The sequence below is a fragment of the Micropterus salmoides genome, unplaced genomic scaffold (assembly GCF_014851395.1).
Source record: "Micropterus salmoides isolate LMB-PRFRI ecotype aquatic unplaced genomic scaffold, ASM1485139v1 Ms_hic_scaffold_4, whole genome shotgun sequence".
NCBI classification, from domain to species: Eukaryota; Metazoa; Chordata; class Actinopteri; order Centrarchiformes; family Centrarchidae; genus Micropterus; species Micropterus salmoides.
In genome coordinates, this window is record NW_024043372.1 from 23,560,603 (window position 1) to 23,580,567 (window position 19,965).

General features: G+C 40.3%; 3 protein-coding genes across 7 annotated transcripts; 1 reads left to right on the top strand and 2 right to left on the bottom strand.

The window, feature by feature from the left end:
• The first annotated feature begins 7 nt into the window (after positions 1-7).
• Positions 8-10,345, top strand: stat2 (signal transducer and activator of transcription 2). Of its 5 annotated transcripts, none has more exons than XM_038696682.1 (24): positions 8-247; positions 540-700; positions 838-982; positions 1,247-1,342; positions 1,888-1,980; positions 2,077-2,155; positions 2,312-2,391; positions 2,496-2,647; positions 2,866-3,024; positions 3,119-3,208; positions 3,571-3,630; positions 3,723-3,743; positions 3,859-3,952; positions 4,234-4,281; positions 4,418-4,501; positions 4,668-4,766; positions 4,884-5,019; positions 5,539-5,591; positions 5,999-6,084; positions 6,201-6,337; positions 6,445-6,639; positions 6,794-6,848; positions 7,056-7,147; positions 8,836-10,345. In XM_038696682.1, the coding sequence occupies exons 2-24, from the start codon at positions 570-572 to the stop codon at positions 9,063-9,065; spliced, it is 2,415 nt and encodes an 804-aa protein (XP_038552610.1). In that variant the 5' UTR covers positions 8-247; positions 540-569; the 3' UTR covers positions 9,066-10,345. The 5 variants fall into 5 exon arrangements, with proteins under 5 accessions (XP_038552610.1, XP_038552611.1, XP_038552613.1 ...); XM_038696683.1 differs by having other exon boundaries at positions 569-700; XM_038696685.1 differs by lacking the exon at positions 7,056-7,147 and having other exon boundaries at positions 8,836-9,032.
• Positions 10,346-11,916: 1,571 nt separating this feature from the next.
• LOC119886153 (G-protein coupled receptor 84-like) lies at positions 11,917-14,730 on the bottom strand. The gene is made up of 2 exons (XM_038696702.1): positions 14,576-14,730; positions 11,917-13,529 (listed from the first exon to the last, which is right to left on the bottom strand). The coding sequence occupies exon 2, from the start codon at positions 13,519-13,521 to the stop codon at positions 12,295-12,297; it is 1,227 nt and encodes a 408-aa protein (XP_038552630.1). The 5' UTR covers positions 13,522-13,529; positions 14,576-14,730; the 3' UTR covers positions 11,917-12,294.
• Positions 14,731-16,464: 1,734 nt separating this feature from the next.
• LOC119886154 (G-protein coupled receptor 84-like) lies at positions 16,465-19,685 on the bottom strand. Its single transcript, XM_038696703.1, has 2 exons — positions 19,591-19,685; positions 16,465-18,048 (listed from the first exon to the last, which is right to left on the bottom strand). The coding sequence occupies exon 2, from the start codon at positions 17,892-17,894 to the stop codon at positions 16,668-16,670; it is 1,227 nt and encodes a 408-aa protein (XP_038552631.1). The 5' UTR covers positions 17,895-18,048; positions 19,591-19,685; the 3' UTR covers positions 16,465-16,667.
• Positions 19,686-19,965: the final 280 nt, after the last annotated feature.

Here is a 19,965-nt window from a genome sequence, read left to right on the forward strand (position 1 = left end):
ATGCTTGGGAGGGATAAATAGACAACCAATTAAACAACGAATGGAGCAGAAACGACAAAGGAAATAACATTCACACGCCTGAACTCTGTTAGAAGCTGTTTTGTTTTACCGACCAAACCGCAGCTTAAGTTACAGCTAAGTTAGCTAGCAACGAGGGAAACAAGAGCTAGCTATGTTCCTGTCTTAAATGACCAGTTAGCTAACTTACTGAAGACAAAGTGGACTCAGACTGACAACATAAAACAAGGTGAGTAACTAAATGTGTGTGTGAGCTAACTAACACACAAATATGTCACACTCGGTCTTAACTTCCTTGCTTGTGAAAACATAAGAATATGCAGTCATTAGTAGTCCCAGGTCATCACCTAACTAACATTAAGTGTTTGCACTTTGCTCCCTCGGCTACTGATTACAGACTTTTATGAACCCGCACACATACATTTAATGGCGCTACCTTTTAGTGCAATAGGTTAGGTTAGGGCATGTAACGTTAGTCATACTGTACACACACGCATTAACTGTGGTTTACTGTTTGTAAGCTCGTTGGCGTTTCCCTGATCAACCTTAGGATGGCCCAGTGGGACAGGCTGAGGCAGCTGTCTGCTGCGTACAGACAGCAGCTACATGAGCTCTACGACAGGGATGCTTTGCCTATGGATGTTCGCCACTACTTGTCAACCTGGATAGAGAAGCAGGAGTGGTAAGGCAGCACTTTCTCCTTTGCCCCATATATTCATTAATTACTTCAAACTGGGTAACTCACTTTAGTCCTTCAAGGATTTCATTTAGTTACCCTGTAAAATACTCTGCTTGTATGGTTTGTTTTTGTTCCTTCAGGCAACGAGCAGCACGGGACCATGACTTGGCCATGGTGCTTTTCCAGGTCATGTTGGAGAATCTGGATATCCAACACAGCCGCTTTGTCCAGGAGGAGTCATTTTTAATGCAGCACAACATCAGACGTTATAAACAAAATTTTCAGGTTGGTGTGGATTAGATTTGTGGAAAACAAAAGCAGTGGGTGACATCTTTATTTTATATTGGAAATATCCACTCTCAATATGTGGGCCATAATAGTTCTGATCTGCTCCCTTTACATTGTTTAGCAGTGTTTCCTCTACCTTCCTATAAGTATGTTCTGCTTGTAAATTAAGCCTAGGTAGGAATTCAGTCTTTGGAGAGCCTAAAGATAATTAACTTAATTAACTTTGACTCTGATATTAATCTGACCTCTCTTCCCTGACAGAGGTACCTGGATGACCCGTGTGCCTTGGCAAGCACAATCCTGTGGTTTTTGGAAAAAGAGAAGGAAATCCTGCAGAGTGCTGAACTTGCTGAGCAGGTTTGGGCAACATTTTAATTACCTCTGGAAATGTCACGATAATAGATGGGACACACCCTGCTGCTCATAAAACATTTTAATGAAAACAGCATGCAGATGAAAACAAATACACACATATTGCTATAGAAAAGGGCAGTTGGTGTATGGCAACTTGTTATTTTATCATATGGCCACTTCATACATTGCCATGTTTTCTGGCTGATTTTGGTGAGCTTTATCTCTGCAGTGCTGTAACTTAATTCATAACTTTTGAATGTATAAAACCAAAACAAGGACATGTTTGAGGTTTCTAGTGTGAATTTCCATTATACAATTTTGTCTGTTTTCAGTTGTTCTGAGAAATGTATTTGCAGTCACATGTACTGAATATTAACTCCAGGACTGTGTGGGCTAAAAGGCAAACATTTTCCACCAAGCTGTGATTCTATTTTAATTGCCACCTTTACTCACCCATATTCACTCTCTGCATCAGTATTACACTGTATCACATGTAATAGATTCTTTATCTCTATACCTCCTCTCCCTACTCCCTTGCTTTGTTTCAGGTCCAGCTTCTGCATGTAGAGCAGGAAGCTATGGAGATAAGTAGCCAGCAGGACCTTGAACGTAAAATCGCTGGCCTCCGGAATGAAGTGCAGGTGCAGATTATGTTGCTTTATGCCATTGTATTGTGCTATGTAGATGATATACAATACAGTTCATTCATTCTTCTTCTCTGTATTTTTGGTATACAGTGCATGGAACACACAGTGTTGTGTCTGGAGGAGCAGCAAGACGAGTTTGATTTTAAATACCAAACTCACAAGATGGAAGGTAAGCAGATTTAAAAGTTCTGGTTATATTTGCATGCTCTGATAATGTTCTCATAGGATGAGTAAAACAGTGACATGAATCACAGCTACATGTTCTCTTTCTCTTTGGTCTCTATTACATGGAAACTGTTATGCCACCATGGAAACTGTTATGCAGCTGTGGTTGATGAGACTGTGAGAAAAGATCAAATGAGAGTTCTTCAGCTACTTGTCAACAGACTGAATGAATTTAGAAAGGTATGGAGTTTTTCATGTTCTTAAATAACATGTCTTTAGTCTATTTATTTTAATATATACTGTATATTTATTTATTTGTTTGTCTTACACAATCACCTTCTTAGAGCACACTGGCCGACCTAAATAAGCTCCTGAAGAGGACTGAGGACGTGATCGACACATTGGTCAAGAAGGAGCTGGTGGAGTGGCAGAGGAGGCAGCAGAAAGCCTGCATTGGTGCTCCAGACAACGTTTGTGTGGATCAGCTTGAGAAGTGGTATGTTCATCTTCACCTGCTCCACATCAGTTTTAATCTTTGGTGTTTACTGTAATAGTTTGATCAATGATCCCTCTGTAAATGAATTGCTAGGCTGGAGAAAACTGTGATGCCATTATTTCAATTTCATAAAACATGTCTTATAGCTGAAATTTCTGACTTCACCATCTGCTATTTGCGTTTCTCATCAGTTTTGCTCCTTTCCTCTTGTTTTCTAGGTTCACCAGTGTGGCAGTGTGTCTGTTCCAGGTGCGGGAGTTTCTTGGCAAGCTGGAGGAGCTCGTCGGAAAAGTGTCCTATGACAACGACCCGGTGAAGGCCCAAAAACCCGTACTGCAGAATAGAGCAGACACTCTTCTGAAAGCCTTACTGAAGAGGTCTCTCTTTTAGGACACACTTTCTTAACTTTCTTGCTCTCTTATGATTTTCCTGAGAGGTTTCCTGACATTACTGTTTTACTGTTTCTTGAAGTTCATTTGTAGTTGAGACTCAGCCATCCATGCCTCAGGGGAAAGGACCCCTGGTGCTTCGCACAAACGTCCAGTTCTCTGTCAAGACCAGGTAAGTGTGCCACTCAAGGCAATCACTACAATGCTATGTATTTATTTAAAAACACTTTTAATACATGTATGTAGCACATTTTCAAGGTACACTCTGAACAGCGCGTTCATTGTGATATGCTAATCAGTAGCAGTTTTTAACTATATATAAAGCAATTAGTATGATAGGTGGGCATGTCGGAAGACAGAGAAGAAGCTACCAGGATGTAGTGGATTGTAGTTTCCCACATAAACAGTACAGCAGTGCTGAACTGAAATGAGGATAGTTAGGAGAACAGTATTTTCCTGTTTTCCACATTTTCCTATTTAGTATCATTATTTTTCCAAAGTTCTGAAATCTTACACCTGACTTTATATTTTCAGACTTCTCGTTAAGTTTCCTGAGCTGAACCACTCCATGAAAGTGAATGTGTCCATGGACAAGTGAGTTTTCTCATTCTTAACTTCAAACAATCACGGGTCCTGTTTTGTTGCCCTTGTGGTCACTGCTCTGTTTTTCTCGCCCTTGAAATTAGGGATGCTCCTCAGATCAAAGGGTGAGTTTTCTAAAATATGTTTCAGCTTCCATTTCAAGTGGTATTTCCAGAAGAACTGTTTTGAGCTTTCACATTTGAAGTGAATTTTTTCTTACTAAATCCCGTATGTTTGTAGATATCGGCGTTTTAATGTTCTGGGGACCAAAACCAAGGCCTTGAACATGGCAGAGAGCCAGAGTGGAGGCATGGTGGCAGACTTCAGACATCTGGTGAGTGATAATTATTTGAAAAAAAAGAGAAGTTCTTACATGACAAAGGAATCTCTAAACAACAATTAAATATAAAGCCTTTTATACAATTCTGACAGTTATTCAAAAGTAAAATCATGTCATATACTCTTTGTTGATGTTGTCAAGTACACATATAAAGAAGTCCCTGGCAGCTAAACTGAAGCGATTAAAAGATGAAAACTTAAAACAACAATAATCAGTCTTTAATCTCAGGTGGTAATATTTTTGTTTGACTTTTTTTGTGTACTATTTGTCTGTAGACTCTGAAGGAGCAGAAGTGTGGAGGTGGTGGCAAAGGAGTCAGTGATGTGAGTTTACTTTGGAAGCCCAAAGTTGTGCTGTCTTTACAGTTTAACAGTAATTCTTAATTAAAGAAGATGTGTGACAACCAAATACTGATGTGTGTGTGTGTGTGTGTGTGTGTGTGTGTTTTGGTGTTGACAGATTTCTCTCAGTGTTACAGAGGAGCTGCACATCATCTACTTCCACACTGTATTTGAGTTGAAGGGCCTGTCGGTTGAATTGCTGGTAGAGCATCTTCTGCTTCTTTTCTTGCTATGTGGCTGGCTTTAAAAAATATCATTAACCTACATGTGTTCTGTATAAATATTACGCCTTATATTGCTTTGCTTATTGTTTTGATTATGGAAATATGCCAAATAAAAAGTTGTTTTTTCCCTGGCACCCAACCTAGGCTTCTTCCCTCCCGGTGGTCATCATCTCCAACTCCAGCCAGCAGCAGAGCGCCTGGGCGTCTGTCCTCTGGTTCAACATGCTCAGTCAGGACACCAAGGTGAGAGATCCTAATACGTAATGCGCGTTATGTAGCATTTTGCAGTTTAGTTGTGCTATTTGAAGGAATTAGAAATGAATTTTTTATATATTTGTTAATGTGCATCTGTTTCTCCAGGACGTCATGTTCTTTGCCAACTCTCCTGCAGCCCCTTGGCCACAGTTTGGAGAGATGTTGAGCTGGCAGTTTCTCTCTGCCACTAAACGTGGCCTGAATGATGCTCAGCTGGATATGATTGCACACAGACTCTTTGGTAAAGTTCTGCTTCAGTTGCTTGTCTTTGCTTATTTTTGTGCTTGTTTTGTCTATGAATTGGGCTGAATTAAATTATCTATGAGTCAAACATCATATCGAGAAAAAAACCTTAGTCTGATTTTGATGCAAGTTACTAAAATGCATTTAGCATTTTAAGAGTGATTGGCTTTACATTGGGCGGCACGGTGGTGCAGTAGTTACCACTGTCGCATCACAGCAAGAAGGTTGTGGGTTTCCCGGCCTTTCTGTGTGAAGTTTGCATGTTCTCCCCGTGTCTGTGTGGGTTCTCTCCGGGTGCACCATCCAAAGACATGCAGGCTAGGTTGATTGGTGACCCTAAATTGGTAGGGTGTGAGTGTGATGTCAGCTGGGATTGGCTCAAAAAAGAGTGTTCACAGTGATTTGTCAGATCATGATAAGAATTGCACACTTTAATTCAGCATCCTTCATGTGTGTTTTATTATAGATGAGTATATAAAGAGTTGCATAATGCATCATTTATTTTCTGTCCCACCAGGAACGAGGCAGAACTATGACACCAGCAAAGTAGCTTGGTCAAAATTTTGCAAGGTAAGAATACTGAATCCTGTGTGGGTTGAAGGATTATCTTTAACCCTGATCACTCAACTCAAAATATCTCAACTTTGGTGATCTCCTGGCATAATATGCATGTCAGCTACCTAACATGGTAAACTAAGGTATTGTGCTAAACATTCGCATTTTAATCATTGTGACCTTGTCAGCCAAGCCGACAGCCACTTCTCTTTCAACCCCTACCATTTTTGCAAATATAATTCACTGTTTAGGATCAAAAACAAAATGAACCTCATCTTTTATCCATCTTACTATTTTGGTTTTCTTTACAATGAGCATTTCAACCTCACAGAGCTGCCATGACTGTAGATTCTTAGTCTTGTTTGTTTATAATTTATGAATATACCCTGTACTTATCACCTTTTCTACCCATTTTGTTACAGGAAAATACACCTGACACTTTCTATGTGTGGTTTGATGGCATTTTGGTGATGGTGAAAACATACCTTGAAGACCTGTGGAGGGATGGGTATGTTTTTCTCAACATAGTCTAATTTGGGTTTAACACATTTAGCCCACGCCTTTAATTCCTGGGAAACGGGCGAAGTCTCTTGCTTTATGTAAGACTTTTTATCTGCCCTGTAGCCACATCATGGGTTTTGTGAGCAAAGGCAAAGAGAAGGCCCTCCTGAAGAAAAAACAGAGAGGCACATTCTTGTTGCGATTCAGTGAAAGTGTCATTGGAGGAATCACCTTCTCTTGGGTGGAAACCACCATGACTGGTGAGATTTTTTTATTCCATAATGATTCAGTAAAATACTTTCAAATTGTTGCATTACAGACACAAATACAAACAAGCTACTATCTGTAAACTCACTGTCTATTTTAGGTGAGCCTGACGTGAAGACAGTCCAACCTTTCACCAAAGTTGACCTTTCCCAGATCCCCTTCCATGAAATCATCAGGAATTTCCAGATCTTAGAAGCAGAAAATATCCCAGAAAACCCTCTACTTTACCTTTATCCCAACACTCCTAAAGATGAGGCTTTCGGAAAATACTACTCTGAGAAGACTGGAAGTAAGGGTATAAAATGATACTTTCTGCTTACCACATTTTTGGAAAAGAAATCTGTACAACAAAACAAACTTGCAGTGGTCATGGGTAAAATTACACTACGTTGATAGGGTTGGAGATGAATATGACTCATTAAATCACATCTAAATTCATTGTCTTTCAGATGACAATCCTTACATAAAATACATCAAAACGAAGCTGGTGTTTGTTTCAAAGGAGTAAGTATATTATTAATTTTTCTCCAGGCTGGTCCAAAGTATCTTGCTTGTTTGAATTAACACAGAACTGTGTTTTATATTCTAAATGTGTTTTTTAAACAGGAACAACAAAATGAACTTGCTTCATCTAAGAAGTAGTGTACCCACGCCCTTTTTCTTATGTCATGAGCAACTGGTTGTAATGACTGTTTGTCATTGGTCATGTAGGAACACACTGGAGGCTAGGTCACCCATGTCCTCTGACATGGCACAGGGTGAAGGCATGGAGCCAATGAATGGCCTGTGTGGAGAGGCAGCTGGTGAGTCATGGCTCTCCTTGCTGTCCCATCCAGCTGAAAAGCCAGCCCAAATCTGATCCGTGTTGCCCTCTTCTGGCCTTGTGGTGTAGGAATTTAATGGGGAAGATGCTGTCTAGGTAGATGTCAGGCGACAGCTATGAAATTATTCAGATTCTTACTCGCATCCTGTAGGGCTGTTGGCTGCTTCTACTGCATGCACATGCTCTGTAGTCTGCTCTACTGAACATAAAATCTTACAGGTGTGGAGGTTATTGCTTTGACAGGGTTCCCGCGGCTCCTTAAATTTTTTTAAAAGGTCTTAAATTGAAGTCGGGGAAATGAAGGTCTTAAATTTACCGCAAATTTGCTGTAGGTATTAAATTTGCCGATGGTGCGTTTAAGGCTGGTGAGAAAACTGTCACCCACAGTCGACTAAAACGCCTAATTAGCGTGTATTTGTATGTTTGGTTGTTTTTTTTTTTTTTTTTTTTTTTTTAGTAATTGAATTGATGTTACGTTAACGTTAGCTGCAGACCTTGACGTCTGGTGTCATATTATCGACAGTTGTGGCTGCAAGATTGGGAGACACAAGTTAAAGTGGTTGGAGGAAGATCCGGTCGTTCTGTCAACAATGCATTTGCATCCATGTGGTCATGGTGTCCCAGACCACCTCCAGAGGTCGTTTTGCTGATTGGATCACATCTGTCCTCAATGGGTCTCGGGTGCATTTACACATGTACTTTCATGTGGTCAAGTGCTACCTGATCACAATCAGATCACCCAAAATACATTTTAATGCCAGTTGTAAACAGCCTCTATGTTCCTCGATTTGTAATATGCAAAGTCATTCACCTGTGGTGAAAATAAAAATGCCAAATATGGCATTGCGTCGTACATTGAGATCAAACGCTCGTCTCTTTTCTATCAAAGAAATTGTTTCAAGATTTGAGGTCTTAAATTTATATTTGTTGAGGTCTTAAAAAGTATTAAATTCCACTTTTAAAATGGTGCAAGAACCCTGTTTGAGCAAACCTGTTTTTATTTATTTACTTTTATAGCGTTTTGATTCTACCTTCTGATGCTTGAATACTTTTGCTTGGTGCATGTACTAAAATCAATTAAAGGACACTGTAAAACGTCATATAGCCATAGTCCAACAGTAATGATCAACGGTTACGCGGCTATATTAATAATTTCATTGCTATTATTGCTGGGAGTAATTGTCTTGGGGTCTCCTCTGGTCATCTACCAACTGCTAAGAATCAAGAAATAGTTGTTTACATGTTAATTACAGAGCAAGGTTATTTGTTTCCCTGTCTTTAAGCTAAGCTAACCGACTGCTCGCTGTAGCCTTATATATAATGGACAGACATGAGAGTGGAATCAATGTTATTATGAACTTTCAGACAGAAAGTGAATACGTGTACATGTATTTTCCAAAATGTTACACCATTCCTTTAATGACGAAAAAGAAAGAACGGTATGAGTGCTGTACTTAAACTTATATTTCAGTAAGTGTTTTTAATTAAGCTATTTAACAAGTTAAGCAAACTGAAAAATACACACCCTGAACATAAAGTGTTTGAAATGTGGCATACCACATTACATTTTTTGTCACTTTCTTTTCCTCATCGAAAGCAATACCAGAAATAAACACCGCCACGACTGCAGAAACAGTAACTTTCTCTTGTCGCTTTCTCTGCTTTCAGAACCAAACGGGAATCCTCATCCTTTAAATTCGCCTTTGGAAACATATGACCCTGATCCCATGCTGTCTGCCCCTGTTGGAGCCGTGGACGAAGATTTACTGATGTATCTCAACAACCCCAACCTCTTTCTTGACTCTGACGTCTTGCAAGATGAGTCGGTGCTGCCTGATTTCAGTCTTCAAGGGTTTAACTGCCTGCCCCCACAATCCTGCGGAAGTATTTTCCAATAAGCCCCAGTTGTGTAAATTTAACCAATGCACTGTATCATTCAGCGAGAGCTTTACTTTTAGCCAGGGATGAACCGATCTGATACTGATATTGGATATCAGCTTGATACTGACTCAAATAGCTGGATTGGATATCGGTATGACAAGGGGGCCCATCTATTCAATTAAATTATGTGCATACTATGCGATGCATCTGCTGTGCACTGGTAGACCCAAATGTTTTGCTAGGAGAGCTAATACAGCATTTTGTTTCAGAAAGTTAGGAAGCAATGTTTAAGTCATTCATGATGTTGCCGTACACATAAAATAATTATTCTTAGTCTCTTCCTCACAGTGAGGAATACAGATTATTAATTTTAGACTGGTGTCTGATACCTAAAGCTCATGTATTGGTATCGGGACTGAAAAAGTCAGATCGGTGCATTCCTACTTTTAGATACTTGCATTACAATATCCATGTCACAAATTTGTAGCATGCATAGCAAAAGCAGTATTAACATGGTAGTTTGCTTTGAATACTGTTTTAATTTGCAATACCTGACACCCCTCTGATAATCCTGACAGTCAATATTTTAAACAGCTTTTTCAGTCAGAATTTGAGAGCTTGTGTGCACTTTTATTGTGTTGTGCTGTTGTTGAAAATAATTCACTGAGACTGAAACAGATTTTGCTGGAGACCCCTTGGAACCTCCTCAAGGACCCCTGAGGGGTTATTTTCTCCATAAAATGATCTATTTTCACCCAAATCATTGAATGAAGTTGTTGTTTGTGTACAGTAATCAGTGAGGCCCAGAAACAGTCCGAGGTACCATGCTGTTGCTAACTAGCTAATGTTAACTCTGGGCCGCTAAAAGTTTGAAAAGATTGATTGATGAATAGATGTGATAATGTTACTGGTTGAAAATTGGTTGGCTTACATACACACATGTGCTATTTGGTTTTACAGAAGAAAACATGGTTGGATTTGGAAGAGTACATAGAAATTGATTTCATTTTTAGGCTATGTTGTTAAATAGGTGCACATTATTGCTGGGGATGCGATCTAAAGGGGGTAAAAGGCATTTTTATTTCATCTACACTTGAAGTTTCTTTTTCATTAGAGTACATTGCGTAGACTGCACATAATTTATTGTTTCAATGTTTGTTTTGATGTTGCCACTTAAAGCTTGTTTAAACTACTGAAACATGTTTATGTCCCTTTAAGTTATATGCTTTTATATTAACCTGCTCTTTTAAATCAAAATGAAACGTTCTCACCAATAAAAGGGAAATGGAGATCATGATTGTATGTTTGCTCTGTTGATAACTGAATGTTGTGAATGAACAAATATGAGAGGTTGTTGTTGTTGATGGTGCAGTGGATAAGATGCATGCCTTTGGTGTGAGAGACCCGGGTTAAATTCCCCATTGTGACCCATCTACCGATGTGTCCCTGAGCAAGGCACTTAACCCCTAGTTGCTCCAGGGGCGTGCTACCTCTGACATGTATAGCAATTGTAAGTCGCTTTGGATAAAAGCGTCAGCTAAATGAATAAATGTAATGTCATGAGTCTATGATCACACTAGCCAATTTATGACGCAGATTTACTGCAAACTGTAATGCCAAACTTTTGAAAATTGTATGTTTAAACTGCATACAATTATTACAACTGTATACTACAGAGATTTCATGTTCTGCAATAATTTACTGCTGCTACTGTATTGCACATTATGGTTAGGGGTGCTGTATGCAGCAGTTTTTGGCAAACAATGCTAGCTTCCCGCCCAGGCAGCGACAAGTAGCTAGCAAACTAACATTAAAGAATCAGACATTTTTCACCAGAATTACGTTAGTGGAGAACAAGAGCTCTGCATACTACCTGGTTGTCAGAAACACAACTCCAAATGTTGCTCTGTGCCATTTTGGTTGTGTCAGGTTGAAGGTATTTTTTGCTAATGTGTCAGTTAAGCTACGTAAATGTTAGCTTAACGTTGGTGTGGTGGTAAATTACCTGTAGTTATACCGGTACATTAAATGTTTTTAGGTTTTTACCCATAGTGGCTACATTTCAATCAGAGCAGCGTTAAAGAGGCCATGTGCAGTTTTCAGTGGCCACTAGTGGTGAGGTTTATGATTGCAACCACTACCCACAACCAAGTTCATGCGCGTGCTCATGCGTGCGCTCGAACTAATGAGCAAGCCCAAACAGAGACGGCACAGTGGAGAAAGCATCACACAAAATGCTGGAAACTCAGGTAAACTGGAGATGTTTTCTGGGTAAACTCCCGGTGCAAGGTCACAATAATATTTTTATAAACTTGATGTTGAACTAATCCATGCTCTTTGCGAGATAATGTTACATTGGCTGCATGAATGTTATAGCTGGTGGCATAGTGTGTTGTCTTTTTTGCATGTAGCAGCTGTAATCTTGGTGGTTGCACACCGAAAGGTAAAAGTTATAACTGACTGAACTAGTGCACAACTAATAATTAAGTATTTTGGCCTTAAGGGTTCCTTGTGTTAGTCCTTTTTAAGATAAATCTCATACTAACAGATGGTAGAGTGTGAGTATACATGAGTATAACTATAATTTACCCTCAATAAATGAATGCCTTGACACAACTCAAACATGCACACTCCACCCACATATGAAAGGCCAGCTCACGTGAACCCTTTTAATTGTCATGCACTGTCAGCATGTAAGAGGCAGTACAGAGTTGAGACACGGGTTAGACTCATAAGTTCCTGAATTACTGAAATACTGCATGTTGTGTTAGATAGGAACATTCTGTGCTGATTTTGTAACATTAGTGGTTTCTCATATCATGTAACAGACTAAAAGACCTAAAAGAGGTCGTTCTGAATGCAACTGTGGATTATGTATTACAAAATAGACTTTATTACATACATAACATAACACATAACATATGTAATACATACTGTAAAAGCAGGTAACAAAAGAGTAAGACATGGAGGTTGTGAAAGAAATAGAGCAGCTTGAAATGTTGGTGATAAAACATAAATGTTTTTTTGTCAAATTCAATCTGTGCTTCTGTTACCATATGAGCTCTAAGATCCTGTCTAGCTTCTTCCCCTCTTTCGCCTATTTAATCACACAGGAAATCTACGTAAAAGTTAATAGTGGCTGACATACGGTGCACTGTGTCTATCTTGTATTTCTTGAGAATAATATCATACTGGGTTTATATCAGGAGAAACATTTTTAAATATGAGTTTCAGGAAATTAGGATCTCAGAGAGCCCGCCACCGGGTCCAGAGGCTGATGAATGGTGCAGCGGCCCTGGTGAGCAGCACGTGGTAGGCCTGTCGAAACTGTCGGTTCATGACAGCATAGAGCACGGGGTTGATACAGCTGTTGAGCCAGGTGAGGTTTGCGCAGAACATGTGCAGTACCTGTGGGGCGCGGTTATTTTTGTCTGCTATGTTGAGCAATATGAACGGGACAAAGCAGAACACAAAACACAGAAAAACTGTGAAGCACATGCGTGTCACACGTCTAAATTCACCATCATCTCCTGAAGTCGCTGATTTGGAAGAGGATGCTGCAGTGGTGGGAGCAGTTCTGGTTACAGGTGGAGTAGGGATGATTTCAGGGGGAGGCTTGTTGGCTGCTGATGTATTTGAGGCCTTGGCAGAGCTCTTGTCACAGGTGATCTCATCCTTCTTTTGTTCTAGGTCCACCTGGCTGCTCATCTCACAGCTGTGTGTGTTGGCCGTGCCACTCTCTACACCACTGTCATCAGTCCCTTGTGCTGAAGAAGAAGGTGGTTTCGTCCTGGATGATCGTCGGCTGAACCTGTAGCGGAGAAGCGCCTGTGAGGCGATCTGGACACGCCTGTAAATGAGGAGGTAGAATACACCAACGCAGCCCAGACCGATAAAAAAGTAGAAAAAGAGGAGGATGGTGGTGTAGGGGCGACCCCTGGTCCGATGGAAGCTGCATGTGCACACCTGTGGCACGAACACATAAGCAGGCCATATCGGGCCAAAGCTGGCCAGGCCTAGTGCCCACGCTGAGATCAGGAGTAAAATGAGACCACGGTCTGAGAAGACACGCTCAAACACAGCCCTTTTTGCAACCAGGAGATATCTGCCCACTGCCACCAGGCAGAGGGTGATAATGGAGACAGAGTTGGAGAGGAAGAGGAGCAGGCCGAAGATGCTGCACCAGAGCTGACCACTGCGCCATCTGAGGTGTAGATAGGAGTCAACCGAGATGGGCTGCAGTATGGTGCAGTACAGCAGATCAGCTACCGCCAGGTTGACGATGAGCACATTGAAGCGAGTCCTCAGACGTGGGTCTAAGGCGAAGGCTATAATGGTCATCAGGTTTCCCACCGTACCAGTGACGGTCACAGCACATCCCCACAGCACAGCGAAGTACCGGTAGACCACAACTGAAGGACTGTAGCAGGAGAAGAGGTCATCCTCTGTTTGGTTTGTGTGGTTCATCAGCATTCTGTCGACTAAAAGGAACCAGAACATAGGTTTACTTCTTTGTCATGTGCTCACGTAAAGTCAAATTCAAACAGAAACTTTTGCAGTGTCAACAGTGCCACAGGTGAAAAGGAAATTGACAGGTGCTCTAGATAGTTCACCACTTCCTTTTGAACAATGTCTTCTGTCTGACAGAAACCTTTGTTTGTGGTCCTCAGTTGTATTCATTGTTTCACTGTATTTTTATAAGTAAGTATTTTTTTCTCCCAATTTTAGGATTTTCATTTACAGATAATGTGTACAACTGCTGTGGCTCTAGTAACCTGACATATAGTATCTCACAAAAGTGAGTACACCCCTCACATTTCAGTAAACATTTGATTATATCTTTTCATGTGCCTTTTCATGTGGTGATGGTGCAGTGGATAAGGCACATGCCTTTGGTTTGAGAGACCTGGGTTCAATTTTGTATAACAGTGTAAATTTGCTGTCCCCTAAAATAACACATCACACAGCCATTAATGTCTAAACAACAAAAAGCAACAAAAGTGAGTACACCCCTAAGTGAAAATGTATAAGCTCATACAAGCTGTACACTCACTACTTTACATTGTAGCAAAGTGTCATTTCTTCAGTGTTGTCACATGAAAAGATATAATCAAATGTTTACAGAAATGTGAGGGGTGTACTCACTTTTGTGAGATACTGTACATTGTCGGGCAAGCATAAATAATTCCTCAATATTAGTCATTATAAATAAGGAATGAATACAACAGAAAACAGGTTTTATGTACAGTCTGTAACAATAACTCAAAAATCCTGAAATCATTTGACATTCATATTAAGTCTTTTCATCTCCGTTATAAAAAATTCATGTAACTGAGGAGAATACTGCACATAGATTATGAGTCTGAATTAGTGAAACATAGTGTACAATAAAGTTAGAATTTAACATAGATAGAAAATATATGCTGAAAAAACCTCCAAGGGATTTTTATTCATTTTTATTTAAAAATGTATTGGTAAGGCAAATAAAAGCCCCCTATTTTAAAACAAATATTTGTGAATTTCTCACCTTAAACCTGAAGATTTCTGCCAGTCAACTGTTGACTTGTAGCTGTGTCTTTCTCTGTAGTGATCTGGTCGGCTTCCTGTTGGTATTACATTTGTGTCCTCTGTCTTGCGTTAATATCCTCTGCATGAAGAAATGGTATGAAGTAGGGCTTTTCCAGTTCGTGTCTAAATTCAGGAAGAGAGATCTTGCGCATTTCCTTCAGAACATTTTTAAAAATATTACAAATGGAATAACCCAATGTGGAAATGTATTCAATTACTGAAATAATTTTGGTCTGTTTGTAATGTCGACATACTGCATGTGTAAACAGAACAGAACGTGACCTCAGTGGATGAAATATTTTGATCATTACTGTGTTAAACATTATCCAATATTGGAGTATGTGTACAACTAAAACATTTTGTGATATGTTGTTTTCAGTAGAAAACAAATATGTATATAGAAATATCATGAAATAAATAAAAAATATCAATATATACATACATTCACCAATCAACATTGGTTACACAAATCCAGTTTAATAATTTTGTATGTAATTTTGCTTTTGTGTAACAATAAGGAAGCTTCATAATTAACCTCATCACAAACTATAAGATAAATCAGGATATTCTCAGTTTAGTTCAGAGGATCAACCATCTTGGGTTATTTGCCTGCTTGTAGTATGGGACAGTGTGCCGGATGTGGTTCGTATAGTAAAAAGATGCACATAATGCAGATACCTGCTGCTGCTATGGTCATACAATCATTCAATACGTTATCCGGCTGTGCTGTTGAAACTAATCAATTAAGACACTGAAATCTTTCTGTTCAACTGTGCAATGTGGTGCAGATGAGAAAAGAAAGTGTGGATAATCATTGATAGCTGCAAAGTGCTCAAGTGGCAATTACGTCTTCACTCTAACAGTTTTGATTAATCAGTGATGGGCACAAGAGGCCAAATGCGGCAAGACACAATGTCATTTTGACTTTTTTTTTTTGTTGTTGAACATATATATCCTGTTTCTGTTTTATCTGAGTAAATATTGACCATTACATACAGGCCCAAGTGTGAAAATCTAGACACACAGTGGAGCTGCATGTGAGCAAAGGCAGAGCAAGTAATGAAATTGCCAGTGACGTATTCCCTTGTAGATCACAAAAACAGGGCTAAAGTGTTGCTAAAATGCAGCTACTGTGTCTAACCTAATAGACACGTGTTTGTTGCCAGTGATGATTTTCATGTTTACTGAAGCAGAAATTAACAACATATTAAAAACATCAAAAAAGAGGCGTATAGTTTAGAGTCAGATACAGAGTCATGCGTTGCAGTTCGGAGGATTGACAAAGTCCATGCTTGATAGAAACTTATTTATTAGTTACTTTCAAACAATCTGCAAAGTCCATGTGATGATGGGCAAGTAATTAAGTGATACACCCACTCATACCATGAAGTTAACCTGCCGTTCTCACCACTGGGTTGCAGTAATGTCCCTGCTGTAGTTTCTCAAGCTGCAAATGCATAATGGTTCATGTTGTGTGAAATTGCTTTTGTGCACATGACATGTTTGAATATTGCCTTGATATTTATTATCATTAGTCATGTAACACATTACATCAGAGTGAATATCATAACATTAATATGTGTTAACCTCACTAGTGTAAAACTGTTTTTTTTTTTGTATTTGCTGTGAGTCAGCTACCTCCATTTACAGTATTTGACCATACAACCAACCATGAACTTTGTCCAGTAACACATACTTTGGTACTTCATATGTTGTACTTCCGCATATCCACAAGACACTTACATAAACTAAGCTCATACTCACAGTTTAAAATGTTTTTAATTCCTCAAATTAATCTTGATGCCATTTTTATATGTGGTTTATGACTCCCCCCCCCCCCCCCCCCCCCCCCCCCCCACACACACACACACACACACACTCACACACACTCACACACTTTCTTCTGCTTTTTCTCCATCCTTCCTCATTTCTACTTTTTAAATGAATCACCAAGACAAACAACTCAAGACTTAATAGTGGCTGAATGCAAGTTGCGCTACATTATTTCATCAGAATATCACTGTCATTATATGAATAGAAACACCAATTTACTAGGTCCAGAGGCTGGTGAATAGCGTGGCAGCCCTGGTGAAAAGAACGTGGTAGGCCTGTTGAAACTGTCGGTTCATGACAGCATACAGCACGGGGTTGATACAGCTGTTGAGCCAGGTGAGGTTTGCACAGAACATGTGCAGTACCTGTGGGGCACGATTATTTTTGTCGACTATGTTGAGCAATATGAACGGGACAAAGCAGAACACAAAACACAGAAAAACTGTGAAGCACATGCGTGTCACATGCTTTATTTCCTTATCATCTCCTGAGGCTGGGGTGTGGGACGAGGATGCTGCAGTGGTGGGAGCAGATGTGGGGGAAGGTGGTGTAGGGACGATTTCAGGAGGAGACTTGTTTGCTGATGTATTTAAGGCCTTGGCAGTAACCGGGGTAGACTGGGGGAATTTTTCACAAATTATCTCATCTGTATGTTGTGCTGGGTCCACCTGGCTGCTCATCTCACAGCTGTGTGTGTTGGCTGTGCCACTTTCTACACCACTGTCATCAGTCCCTTGTGCTGAAGAAGAAGGTGGTTTCTTCCTGGATGATCGTCGGCTGAACCTGTAGCGGAGCAGCGCCTGTGAGGCGATCTGGACACGCCTGTAAATGAGGAGGTAGAATACACCAACGCAGCCCAGACCGATAAAAAAGTAGAAAAAGAGGAGGATGGTGGTGTAGGGGCGACCCCTGATCCGGTGGATGCTGCATGTGCACACCTGTGGCACGAACACATAAGCAGGCCATATCGGGCCAAAGCTGGCCAGGCCTAGTGCCCACGCTGAGATCAGGAGTAAAATGAGACCACGGTCTGAGAAGACACGCTCAAACACAGCCCTTTTTGCAACCAGGAGATATCTGCCCACTGCCACCAGGCAGAGGGTGATAATGGAGACAGAGTTGGAGAGGAAGAGGAGCAGGCCGAAGATGCTGCACCAGAGCTGACCACTGCGCCATCTGAGGTGTAGATAGGAGTCAACCGAGATGGGCTGCAGTATGGTGCAGTACAGCAGATCAGCTACCGCCAGGTTGACGATGAGCACATTGAAGCGAGTCCTCAGACGTGGGTCTAAGGCGAAGGCTATAATGGTCATCAGGTTTCCCACCGTACCAGTGACGGTCACAGCACATCCCCACAGCACAGCGAAGTACCGGTAGACCACAACTGAAGGACTGTAGCAGGAGAAGAGGTCATCCTCTGTTTGGTTTGTGTGGTTCATCAGCATTCTGTCGACTAAAAGGAACCAGAACGTAGCTTAACAGATTTCAGACAGCGAGAGGTTGCCCGCCACCATCTCAAATGTTTTAATGTTTTCCAGCCATGCTGCCGAGTTTGCCAGCAGTGCAGTTTCAAAGAAAGAAGCAAACACAGGCACAACACTGAAAGAAACAATGCAGGAGGTTATTTTACTAGTATTTGAGTTCCCTGAATTATACACCTCATCTTTGTCACTGAACAAACATCTTAAAGGAGAACTCTTGGGCAATTTTTAAGTTAATCTTGATCGTTATACCTTTGTGAGTACTGTCTATAGAAAAAAAAACTAACCGGATTGGTTCTTGCAAGACGGAGCTGTCTGTCCAACATGAACAGGGCCCTTATATGACAACAAGATGCGTTTAGCAACTTAGCCATTGTTTAAATTCACCTAAATAGTGTTTTAGACGGCTAGTTGTAGTCTCGCGCTGAAGTCCTGTGGGAACTTAGTTGTTGCCGGAAAAAGGTAAATAGCAGTGTGCAGGTGGGAGGGACGTAGTGTGAAGAGTGAAGATAGGAGTTGCTCACAAGTGAAGAAGAAATGGTTGGCGTTTGTGCCGTTACGAATTGTGGCAACAGAATGCGAAAATACAAGAACTTAAATTTTCATCGTCTTCCTTTCCATGACCTCGAGATTCTGCAGTTGTGGCTAGTTGTACTTCAACTTGATGTGCAAACTCCCATACAAGTACTACACGCTAAAGATTACCGCATTTGCAGCGAACACTTTGACAAGGATGACTACACAGACACAACACAGCAGGGCTGGTTGAAGAAAAATGCCATTCCGTGGACGAACAGGGGTGCAACCACTGTGGAGGTAATGTAAACTTTATTTATCCTTCCATTTAGGCACACAAAGCGTGAGGAGAGATGTGCAGTAATACCTTTACCTTACCTTTACCTTTCTCCGGCAACAACTGAGTTCCCTCAGGACTTCAGCGCGAGACTACAACTAGCCGTCTAAAACACTATTTAGGTGAATTTAAACAATGGGTAAGTTGCTAAACACATCTTGTTGTCATGTAAGGGCCCTGTTCATGTTGGACAGACATTTTAATTGCATTTTGTGTCTGTTAAGAGGCACAAAGACACTCTTTATGTATATGCCCACATAACTGCCGTTTTAGCTGAGTGGGAGCTCTGGGCATTAGCTGCAGCAGCTCCGTCTTGCAAGCACCAATCCGGTTAGTTTTTTTTTCTGTAGACAGTACTCACAAAGGTATAACGATCAAGATTAACTTAAAAATTTCCCGGAGTTCTCCTTTAATGAAGAAAAAATGTTTTGGAGCAACATGAGCTTCTTCTTTATCATCACCTGATTTAGCTGTACAGTGAAGATATTAATTAACTAAAGTGAAAGACTGCAGCCATGTCTATCTTTCTCTAAACTTAATAAAATATATATGCTTTTATTAGCAGGTACTGCTGATCACAAATTAAATCATGTCTGAATCTTTTCATTTATTCATTGATTAATCGTTTAGTCTAAGTCTAATGTCTAATTGTTGAAAATTGTGAAAAATGTCCATGACAAGTACCTAGAGGCCAGGGTGACCTCTTTAAATTGCTTGTTTTGGCTCACAGTTCAAAACCCAAACAATGGCATAATTTCGTTGTCTTAAAGACACGTTAAGAAAAATGTGCAGGGTTCGGTTTCTCACCTTATAGTTGATGTCTTCTGCCAGTATTTTATGTTTATGTGTAGCCTGTGGCATTCTCTGCAGTCTTGTCTTCTGAATGTCATGCTTCCTGTTAGCAGGTCTTTTTATGTGCATCCTTTTTTTTTAAAAGTAAAGTTTCATTTTCACAGTTTGCACACTGCAGTGCAACTCAGTCAACTTCTTGAACTTGATCACCAATGTGTTTGTATTGGCCTGTCATATATGTCTGTTAATAATTTATTACTATACTTGACTGTCTGTTAAAACCTTAAGTGATTTAAAATATTTAAAACTTTCAAATTGCGCACACTATGTACTCACATGATCACATTACTAAACTGGAGTACAACCAATTGCATTTCTGATTTATTGGTA

Bases quoted from the DNA above. Each gene is read 5' to 3' on its own strand.
- LOC119886153 (XM_038696702.1), bottom strand. From the start codon at position 13,521: ATGCTGATGAACCACACAAACCAAACAGAGGATGACCTCTTCTCCTGC.
- LOC119886154 (XM_038696703.1), bottom strand. From the start codon at position 17,894: ATGCTGATGAACCACACAAACCAAACAGAGGATGACCTCTTCTCCTGC.
- stat2 (XM_038696682.1), top strand. From the start codon at position 570: ATGGCCCAGTGGGACAGGCTGAGGCAGCTGTCTGCTGCGTACAGACAG. The intron at 983-1,246 runs GTTGGTGTGGAT...CTTCCCTGACAG, and splicing joins GTTATAAACAAAATTTTCAG to AGGTACCTGGATGACCCGTG. The intron at 3,744-3,858 runs GTGAGTTTTCTA...GTATGTTTGTAG, and splicing joins GATGCTCCTCAGATCAAAGG to ATATCGGCGTTTTAATGTTC.